This window comes from Anopheles gambiae, chromosome 3 (assembly GCF_943734735.2).
Source record: "Anopheles gambiae chromosome 3, idAnoGambNW_F1_1, whole genome shotgun sequence".
Classification (NCBI taxonomy): domain Eukaryota; kingdom Metazoa; phylum Arthropoda; class Insecta; order Diptera; family Culicidae; genus Anopheles; species Anopheles gambiae.
In genome coordinates, this window is record NC_064602.1 from 93,385,992 (window position 1) to 93,396,996 (window position 11,005).

The 11,005-nt window shown below is 44.8% G+C and overlaps 3 protein-coding genes across 5 annotated transcripts in view; 2 read left to right on the plus strand and 1 right to left on the minus strand.

Annotated features, from left to right (window-relative positions):
- The window catches only part of LOC1280683 (atypical protein kinase C), a 107,008-nt gene extending 99,497 nt beyond the window's left edge, over positions 1-7,511 (minus strand). For 2 of the 3 annotated variants that reach the window (XM_061662643.1, XM_061662646.1), the window contains exons 1-3: positions 6,518-7,511; positions 2,904-3,496; positions 2,699-2,819 (exon numbers count right to left, since the gene is read on the minus strand). In XM_061662643.1, the coding sequence (XP_061518627.1) occupies positions 2,699-2,819; positions 2,904-3,083 (301 nt within the window). In that variant the 5' untranslated portion in view covers positions 3,084-3,496; positions 6,518-7,511. Of the gene's footprint in view, positions 1-67; positions 626-2,698; positions 2,820-2,903; positions 3,497-6,517 lie in introns of those variants that run through there. The other variant, XM_061662645.1, reaches the window with a different exon arrangement.
- Positions 7,512-9,679: 2,168 nt separating this feature from the next.
- Positions 9,680-10,704, plus strand: LOC1280676 (cytochrome c oxidase assembly protein COX19). Its single transcript, XM_320537.4, has one exon. It carries the CDS (start codon positions 9,680-9,682, stop codon positions 9,950-9,952), a length of 273 nt encoding a protein of 90 aa, XP_320537.4. The 3' UTR covers positions 9,953-10,704.
- On the plus strand, positions 10,089-10,704 carry LOC133390937 (phosphopantothenoylcysteine decarboxylase). Its single transcript, XM_061661309.1, has one exon. The coding sequence runs from the start codon at positions 10,089-10,091 to the stop codon at positions 10,662-10,664; it is 576 nt and encodes a 191-aa protein (XP_061517293.1). The 3' UTR covers positions 10,665-10,704.
- Positions 10,705-11,005: the final 301 nt, after the last annotated feature.

Here is an 11,005-nt window from a genome sequence, read left to right on the forward strand (position 1 = left end):
CTGCTACAGTGACGGACGAAATCTGTTCCCGTTTCGAGCCGGCGAAAATTTACGACTTAGCACTTGCCTTCAACCTGTGCAGGAGTTTGGAAGTTCTTCATCAGCTTAACTTCCCCGATTAGACTATAAATCGATGCCATTTATTGTTGTAATCTCATTGACTTTTATAACATCAAAAATGAAAACGAGTGCACTTTTTGAACTTGACTTCAGAATTATTGCTCCTATTTTTACTTCAAGTCGCACACAAAATAATATCACTACAAAACCATATTATCACACTGCTAGGCACTGGATATACTCTGTCAATAGGACAGAGATCTACATTTAACAACTCTTCACCATCGACAAAGACATTTAAAAAAAACAACCTTGCACTTGTTTCTCTTTCGATACAATAAGTACGTCAATATTGTATCCACACTAAAACCTCACTAACGGCACGCCTTCACCTCTCCAATACCGGAGGCGACCATCGCGTATGAGCCGACAACTAAACCGATAGTTGCATCTGAACGTGAAAAAACACGGACGACACCGGCAACTTAAAGCTCAGGGGGTTCAGCTGTGGCTATGATCACGTAACGTCTTTTCGCTCTTCTGCGGCCGTTTCTGCGGCGCCAGAACAGTGGCAACTAACTAGTAGTAGCTCGCGCACAGTTAGCACCCTGCAACGAACGGTGCCACAAACAACGCGGAACTACGAGCCGACATTGCATCCGAGCGCCAACGGTGGGCAACCTTCACCGAAATCCCGCGAGCTCCGGCGGGCTTATCGGGCGTTTGCTGTGTGTTGCTTTAACCTGAATCCGAACCAGATATCAGTGCGCTAGGGGAGGGGTAGGGTTTGTCTTTAGCTTAAGATAAGCCATCGTCGATGTCGTGTATCGTAACGCAGCGCAGAAACATCTTTCTTCTTATCGAGCGGTACTCCTATCTACGAGGAAAGTGATAGGCAAAGAGATATCTCGAGACATAAAATCCTTTCTAATTAACGCATGTATGCATATTCGCGATCCTACAAAACACCCATACACTTAATGCACAATGAACAATGCTTATGGAGACCCTCAAAATGGCTCCAAGATAATTCATTCCCATACGCTCTGCATTATTCTCTGCTTTATTATCGAAATGGTTTTGCTTTTTTTCAAATTCACCATAGTGGCACGCATTATTCGCTCTATTTGGCTTCAAATGTTTGGCCTTGGGCAATGGATCCAGGCTCCTAACACACGTGGTTGAGTGTTTCTCCCAGAGCTAGTCAACATACGACCTGCCAAGTTGGCACCTACCAGACATCCCAAACCCATTTCCATCTCATTGCCATTCAATAGACGACAACGATGTGCTTTGTTTGTTTTGTTTTTTTCCTCTATTTTTCCATCCACCCAGTGCTGCTTTTCCGGTACGGTTTCGGAGCGATTGTCCTGTTCCGGCGGAAAAACACGTAAATAGCGTCATATCCCTGCCACAACAGAACTACGGCATAAAAATAAAGAATAAACGTAAAATAAAAGCATCCTTCGTGCACATTGTTCCAACCTGCTCCCCCTACCGGAAGAGTGAGAGAGAGAGCAAGGAATATACAGACAGTGAAACCATGCCCGTGCCTAGCGAGAGACAGTAAGAAACAAAGGAGGGCACAGTGGAAATATGCAAAGCATGCACATTCAACAAAAGGATCAAGAGATTATAAAATGGTCAACAAGGTGAACAAGTCGACGTAACGGCAGCCGCCGAGACGTGGGATCGACATATGTAGCGCGCGCTCATGAACAACTATTGTCAAAAGCCCGTCGGACACAAACCCCGGCCCCGGGCAGGAACTACAGAGTTAAAAGCTTGCAACAAACACACACACACAAAAGGACAAAATAAAATGTTTATCCCCCCGGCATTCCTACATAAAGTAGTAGTAGTAGTGGTGATGGTGGTAGTCGTAGCAGCTCCCGGGAGACTCAGTATCCCTGGCAAGGGAGAAGCAAAACAACAATAGCAAAATAGCATCCGGCTTAAAAGGGGCAAGCAGCCCCACTGACGCCGCCACCACCCCGCCCAGGACTGGCTGGCGTCTTGTGCCTTCGTCCCACTGTGCTTCGGGTTTCCCTTTTGTGATCCTTTTGTGTCTAGTTTTATCGTTCATATTTATTCATGGCAACGGTTCCTCCACAAGCCGGGGTCCGGGGGTCCGGTTGCTAGCCAATGTGCCTTTCCTCCGTCACCGTACCGTCACAGACACACACACACACACACACACACACATGACAACGTAAAACAACGAAGCCCGGATAATTTTACCATGCCGGGGCAAATAAACGAGCAATTTTCCATTCCAAAATTTTCCACCCAAGCCATTCCCATGTGCGGAGCGGACGGAAACGCGTCATACCGGGCAAGAAAAGACCGGAACGGGTGACCCCCGGGGTGTTTGTGTGTGTGTCTGTGTTTGTTCCGGGCCAGTTGGGGAAGTTTCACCCCTACAAACAGTACACATTGTCATCGGTGTTATGACATTCGCTGCGCTACAAAGAACAAGGGCAACAAAACATTAATCGATTCAAACAGACACAGGCCGAGTATTTTAAAGAGAAAAAGTATCGCAATCATTACCTCAATCAATGTTTCTATAGACTTGATCAGTACGCAAATTCGACTGACAATAAAAACAATTAGCAAACTACTTCCAACGACTCACCATGAATAACCAGCTCCGAATCACGATTCACCTCGTACAAACGGATCGCCTCGTCCAGTTCCGTGTCCGACTGGATGGTGCATGGATCGTTTTCCTCATCAACCCACTTCATCGTAAACACCTGCACAGATAAAAAAGAAGAGAAAAAACAAGCGTTAAATTATGCGATTCTCACACCTTTCTACACACCCACAACGTCCATTACCTGATCCGGCGAAAAGCGACAAATTTCGCGCATCTCCCGGCAGAGACCGTCGTACGTGATGCTCTCGTCAATGTAGGTGATCATCACCTCGCCATTGTAGGCTATCTTCACCTTTATCTCGTGGCCACTGCCCCCTCCGCCGCCACTGTTGTTGCTCTCGTTGGCGATTTGAATCGGCATGGTGCTGTCTGTCACTTTGCGACCAGACCTGCCACTAGGCGATGTACACGATGTTCGGTTTGGTTTGAAGATTATTGAAATAGGATTCCTTTACCAAATGTGATGTTTAGTGCTGCCCTCAGCTAAACGAAACTGTCATCACTAATCGCTAGGAGGCTGCCAAGGGCTGTTGACCAGCGTCCGAAAGCTCTTGTTTCGGGTCAGTCTTCAGTTCGGGTTTCTCTAGGTTCGTACGAATGTGGAACCCACTCGTTTGACAGTGTTACACAACAAAATTCTCGTTCAACAGGTGCATCTTCTATAATCGCATTCACTCTCACCACAGTTACGGTTCGTTACAGGCACAAATGTTATCTAACAGGCGATACGGCGTTGAAGGCTCTTGACACGCAGTCCAATAGGAGGAAAAAAGGCTAAAACGATACAAAAGATAGTAGGAAAAGGGGTTAAACATTGTGTAGGTAATGGTAAAACATTCATAGCTATATGTAGGAATAGACACAACAACGCGTCGTCACGACCTATGATATTCGAAGAATGGTAATGCGCACCATACCACGCTCCGGGTTAACACCACGATGATAATTGCTGCCCTATTCTCGCCCTAACTCAAGAGGCTGCGCATCTGACAGTCTCATGCTAGATACAGTATGTTGTTGAAGTATAATAGAAATAACTAAGTTGTGTTTCCCTGTATAACTCGACTCATTTTTGGGTTGAATTTGTTATCTAAACCTATATAATCTAAATATCACATCGGGAATGAAAGTCTTATCAGTAACAAACAATGAAAAGGCGATAACAGTGCTTTGACATAATTTATCAAAAAAACATTCAAAATTCTTTTCGTTTTACTCTTCAAACAATTGCCGTCCTAACCGATCATTAACATGTAATGTTCCACCGATGAAATTAATATTTGCCCAGACAATATAATATGTGCGTGTGTTTGTTTGAGCGCGCATTCACTTTTATGGCAAAATCTCCGCGCTGCGACAGACCGATACGCACGGCAGCGTTGGCGGGAATGTCTGCGCAAAAACAAAAATGCACAAGAATCTGCGAATCCAAACAAACAAATGATAACCGTTTCCATTTGCCTCCCCTCATAATGATGAAACATCCTCAAACACTGGCGGCTGCCTATTGATGAACGGCCACTCCGGTGTGCAAAATGTGTAGAACTTTACAGATAAAAGCCAGCGAAACTAACCCTTGGAAAGGCATGTGTGCAACAGGGCAAACATTAGTATTATTATTTTTATCATTATTATAGTAAAAATTTTGATAAATTATTGAACAAATGAATTTCACCAAGTTTAGGTAACTTTTCCCACAATTAACAGTCAATCATATGAGAAACCTTGAGTTTCTCTATCAAATAATACTGTGTTACATATTAAATACAGCATCGCATTAATTTTCGTTAAATCGCAAGTTAGAAAGCAGCTAAATAGAAAAATTAAATAATTATTTTACATTAACATTTCATACTAGGCATTTTTAACTAGATCCTATGAACAAAGTCGGTATTTACAGGTGAGAACTATAACCTTTTATTTTATTTTTTTTTATGGTTGCCCATGCTAACTCTTGTTTGACCATTAAAGGGTTTGCAAACACCCGCAAACACCAACAACACCGTGCAGGTCTTTCCACCATGAGCATTTTTGGACTGTGGTCTGCTGTAACTGCGCGTACTAATTATGGTCACCCCCACCACAGCTGTGTACATACCCTGCCCGCCCCCTTTCCCTCCACGCCAATTCTTTCACATTCTAATGCCGTCGAGCACCATCATGAAAGCAGCAGTAGCAGCAGCAAGAATGTTAGCAACAGGCGGCATATTATAACGTGCCGTTGGTGTGTCAGTGTATGTATGTGTGTGCTAAAAAAACCAATAGCAACACACACACACCGAACACGAACGCAACAAGAAGAACTATCTTTCTTTACCCGGGTCAATAAAACACACTTCCTCCCCGCGTGCTCCGCGTGCTTCCTCTTTTCCCCACCAACAGCCCCGGCAGGGGCAGCCATACCATACCCGATCGGCGTTACATTGGCAGCAAAGTGTGTGGTAGTACCGGTACTTCATAAGTTTCCTTTTCTTTTCCCTTTTCTCCCCCTCCCCAACCACCCTCTTTGCGACTGTGGGGCTTCTGGTCCGTCTGTTTGCTTTTCATCTGCCAGACCGGAGGCCTGCTGCTGCTGTTGCCGGTGTGTGCCGTTTGCTGTAGCATATCTCGACCGTACGCGGTGTGTGTGTGCATATGACTTGTGCTGGACAAGAAAAATAAATTACACTCCGTGTCGCTCTCCTCCACCAAGCGTGTGCGTGTGTGTGTTACGTGGAAATAGACAGCACATTTGTTCCCATTTGTGTTGCCTGCTGCTCTGTGCCCATCTGAAACCCCTTTAGGGGTGGTGGCTAGTGTGCAATGGATATATTGTTATCGTGACATGCGACCCTCCCTTGCCGGTAGTGCACACAAATGGGGGAAATGAAAGGTGCACCGAGGCCATTGATGGGAACTGGAAGGGATTCCACGGGTATTGATTTTTGTGGGAATAATTGATCGAGATTGATTATGTAAAGTTGATTGAAGAAAAAAAACTTTATTTTTATCTTTTCCGGGGGTTCTCGTAGATGTGGAATACTTCGTTGGCTATTTCTTATTGGAAGTGAACTTCATACGATGGCAATTGGACTCTATGGTGCCCTGGGTCTATGGTACCCTGGTGAATGGAACAGGATCCTAGGAAAATCCTATTGGATTTGTTCACCAAGGATGCTATAGCGTCCAATTCCCATTTCACTAAGTTCATTTCCTATTAAGAAAGAGTCAATAAAGTGTCCAACCGCTATGAGAGTTCCTAGAAAAAACTGAAAAAAATGCATCACAAATGCAAACTGTTTAAATTTAAAAAAAAAATAGATTCTTGTTCTTCTTACGTTATCGTAGAAGAATTACTTCACCAAGAATGGAACAAAGAGAACAGGAATACGCTAAATGAATAGAACAAGCTTCATCTCGTTTGTCAATCATGTCATCAACCGATCAACCCTTGCCGCTTCCGTGCAATTCCGTGTAATGTGTGAGTCATCGATCACAACAAATCCAGCACCGACAGAGTGTGTGGTGTATGTGCACGATCTACCTACACACTCAGCAAAGGTAGCACAGCTCATCGTCTAGTAGGCGTTGTTTGGTACACCCGACGACGACTGCAACATGGCAGCAGGCAAAGAACGATTGGCAAGGGCAGAAAAGGGCCCAAGCACCGTACCGGGACGGAGCGGGGACTGACCCATAAATAATGCCCCCTCACACATGAATGGTATGAAACGCCACTGTGCGCAAGCCGTGGTAGTGGGCTTGAAGCTTTTGGGAGAAGGTGCTATACATCTATGACGAGCCATGGCTACTTACCACTATGTCTATGGCTGCGTACGATGATTTTGTTCTGTTGTGCAGTGGACGAAAAAAAGGGTTCTCCACAGTTGGCCGAGGTTTACAACAACTCTCCTCCCTTTTTGATGATCAGATGACGTCACTAGTGACGTTCGGATGCGTTTAACAGGTGGCTCCCAGCACTTACTATCCGGTCAGTCGGTTTCTCGCCGCACCGGTCACTCCGTCTTCTTCCCTTGATGGTGGTCTACCGTGCGTGATGTTTTCCTGTATTCACGTCACACACTTTCCATACACTTGCGGATAGTCGTTTTATCATTCACACACAGTTCCCCTTATCGCAACCGAAATTCCCGTAACCGTGGTCACTGGTGTAAACAAAAGAACACATACACACGCACACAACTCTACTTGGGCTCAAATATGCGTACGAAAGGCACGATCGAACGGTACCGCCTCGCTTGCTCTCCGGTACGGCGGCTACCAAGAAACAAGAACCACATACACACACACAAACCCGCGCACACAAGCAGCAACCGTGTCAATGCGTTTTCATCCCCCCCTTCAGACTGTTCCGATACAAAGCGGCCCCTCCGCACACACACACAGCCACACAGATTCGGATCGTAACGGGAGGGTAATTAAACCGGAAACGCACCGAAAAACGGATGCCCCAAAATAACACTCTAAAAGCGCACACACCGCACACTATTGCATTCGCGCTCAATGCACTCTACGATCGCGTACCTCACCCTCTTGCCACGATGATGATGGCCACGAACAGTGCCACAAAGGCTCACGGTAGCGGTAGTTATCGACGTCCTCCCTCTCTGGGGCGTTTTTGTACAATTTCTATCTCATTCAACGTTGCATTCCGATACTCACCGCCGAAAAGCGCAATAGATGCCGGACAGTGTTTTAGCACGCACGAAACTAAGACAGAACAAAAAAAGGCGAGAATAAACACGCGCACAACAAACGACTCCGTTCCGTACAGCGGAATAAAACATACGCACTGACAGCCAGTGTGGCCAGATTATTTTGGCGGTTTTCGGTAGGCGCAGCAAAATTTTATCGGTAGTTTTCGGTAGGAGTTAAAGATTTTTTCGGTAGTTTTCGGTAGGCTTTGAAGTGTTGAGCGGTGGGTGGGGGGAGGGGGGTTGTCGGAGATGGAAGCTAATCTGTCCCATGAAGAGCAGCACGAGCAAATAACATCTTTTATTTATTTAAAGGAGATAGTTTAGATTTAGTTCATAGCGGTCACGTGAGGCCTTTCTGAAGTGTCGATCTGAAAATTGTACTAGGCAATTTAATCCAACAAATCGTTGGGACGCTCTGGCAGCAATCGAACGCGACATCAAACATGAAAAATATATGGGATTTTACATGTTCGATGTGATAACCCACAAATCGAACATGTGAAGTCCTATACATTTTTCATGTTCGATGTCGTGTTCTATTGCTACTAGAGCGCCGGGTTATATTATCTGTCAAAAAAAAAATTAATCAGCGCGTTCGACTTCATGAAGTGCAGACACGGACCTTAGTTCCCAAATAACCAAATCGTCCTTAACCCACTGTAAAACCACTTCAAACCCACGTGGGTTAGTGGTGGTCGATTCAGTCGTTAACTCACCAAATTTTAGAACAATCGGAGCTGCCAGTTCCGATCCGATGTATTTATCTTGCCCACCCTTAACCCACCTTTTCCAAAAATGCTTTGAGGAAAAGTTTGGTCAAGGGTTGGCTAAGGTCAATATGCTGAACAGGATTTTAACTCTTCGATTGATTACATTCATTCACTTACATCACTGCACTTCAAATTCAGCAATATTATTAGTCTATGAACTATGCACTGATCAGTGAAATGGAAGAGTTCATTCGCAAGTAAACAAACACATATATACACATATTACAAATGAATGTTTTACAACAAACCAACTAAAACACACACACGTTTAATTGCTTCCTTTGCATAATTAAATCACTTTTTAACACAAGTGAAACATGTTGAGCAAATAAATTGCCCGTGCGTAAAAAAACTAACTTCAACAACATTGAAGTGGCTGCTTCTGTGGACGTGTGGCTTAACCCACCAAACTGATAGTTTTTTAGCTTTGTTTGATGGAACTGGATTTTTAGTACAAGAAATTGGTGGCGTTTTCGGTATCTTGGTTATATGGGTTGTCTCTGTTGAACTTCTGGTTCTGGTTGCCAGTGATTTCCATATAGAGTTTTATACATTAAGTGATTTGGGAAATGGTTATATGACTTTTTGGTTAGTATTACGAAAAAATCTGTAATTTTCGGTAGGATAAATGAAAAATCGGTATTTTTAGGGGGCTCATCTGTGAATCAGTAGGCATATCAAAAATCGGTATTTCTGGTCACTCTGCTGACAGCTGACAGTTTTGGACGCGTTGACAGCGTCGCTCTGTCTCGCTCTCTTGACCAGCCTTTCTCGCTCTTGGCTTTTATTTGGATTTAATTGCGTAGTTTTCGCAGAAATTCTACTATCGTGCTCAGTGATGTTACAATACGCAAATAACCACATGATATTTCCTTTTTTTCTTGAATTTTCACTCTCGTTTTCCGTTATTTTGCTTCATTTCAAATCATTCAGCCCAACGGACCAAAGGGGATATTTTTGAGTTGTCAAAACCCATCAACAAAAAATATCCCAATTCGGTCCAGCTCGGATGGAGGTTTGGCGAAACACGCACGATTAATAGAATAGTTTACGAGTTTTCGTGCATAAATTATTGTGTGCGAATGTTTTACATACTGGTGGAAGTGTGTGCATTGTAGTTCAAGCCCTATATGCTGTAATAAATTCGATTGCACCTCATCGGAACAGAAGACATGAGGTTTATGTAACGTCGGTAGCGGCAAAACAACGAGGTGAGTTATCGTTTGTTGAAGCTGTCTAATTAGCTTGTTTGACCAATTTTGTGTTAAATTACATTAACTGCTCTCATTTTAAATAGTTTCATCATATTGCTTATGCCATACTCGCTTTTAACAGCGTAAGGAAGGCTCTTCCTCCTCCCAAAAATAACCCAAAACAAACCATCCACAGGGTGTCTCGGAACACCTTCCAAGAACCGTCCCATTTTGCTGCTTGCTGTGCATTAAAATTTAATTTCCATAAATTCCAATTCCAGCTCCTTCACCAGTACGATGACGTCTATGACATTTGGCCAGAAAAAGTTTATCCCGACTGCACCGGAAAAGGGTAGCTTCCCGCTGGACCACGGCGGCCAGTGCCGGAAGCTGATGCTGTTCTATATGCGCTGCCTGCGAGAGAACGCCGACGATAATTCTGCCTGCCGGGAGGAATCGAAAGCATACCTGCAGTGCCGCATGGATCACGATCTGATGGCACGGGAAGACTTCTCCAAGCTAGGCTACAGCAGTGAGAAAAGCAGTGAAAACAAACCGGAACAATCTTAACGTCCCTAAACACCAAAAACCAGAAATAGAGTTTAAGCCCCGGGTCTCGTGTAGTGCATTTTGTCATTGAACGTTGTTAGAAGAAGCTCTGTGAAGAATACCCTCGATAATAGTAAACCAATAGCACCGAATCGAAATGAAGGTGAAGAAAAACATCCTCGTCGGCTGTACCGGAAGTGTGGCCACGATCAAGCTTCCCCTGCTGGTGGAAAAACTGCTCCAGCTGACCGAGTTCGAGGTGGAAGTACACGTGATCGTAACCGAGCATGCCCGGCATTTCTTCTCGCCGCAGGATCTGCCGGCCGCGGTCACACTCCACACGGACGCGGAAGAGTGGACGAGCTGGCAGAAGCGGGGCGACCCGGTCCTGCACATCGAGCTGGGCAAGTGGGCCGACCTGCTCGTGATTGCACCGCTCGATGCTAACAGCCTCGCCAAGATGGCCAACGGGCTGTGCGATAATTTGCTGCTCTGTACGACACGCGCCTGGGATCCGACGAAACCGTTGCTCTTCTGTCCCGCGATGAACACGCGCATGTGGGAACATCCGATTACGGCGACACAGATCGGTACGCTCAAGTCCTGGGGCCACCGGGAGGTGCCGTGCATTGCGAAAACGCTCATGTGCGGCGATACGGGGCTGGGTGCTATGGCCGAAGTGGATACGATCGTTAGCACGATCAGGGACACGCTGTCGATGGAGCAGAGTTGAGATTTAATGGAATAAATGGTTATGTTTCTTTTTTTCTGAATTATGTCTCGTTCTTTCTTTTTGAATTAACAACAACGATCAACGGGGTTTTTTTTACATAATTTCTTTGTCAATCTTGTTCTTTATTGCTACCACAAATGTAGCATCACACTCGTTTTCTCTGTGTTTTTTTTTGCTCTATTTTTTCATGTTCTTTTTGCTTGTGTTTAGAGGTTCACTGAGTCACAATTCATCATACTCTTTTCTGTACCAGTTACTAACAGGAGTGTTTTCTTCCTACGCAAACACCCTTTTTTATTGTGTCGGTTGGTTTGCTGTTTTGCTTGTGTTTGTTTGCTTCT

Bases quoted from the DNA above. Each gene is read 5' to 3' on its own strand.
- LOC1280676 (XM_320537.4), top strand. From the start codon at position 9,680: ATGACGTCTATGACATTTGGCCAGAAAAAGTTTATCCCGACTGCACCG.
- LOC133390937 (XM_061661309.1), top strand. From the start codon at position 10,089: ATGAAGGTGAAGAAAAACATCCTCGTCGGCTGTACCGGAAGTGTGGCC.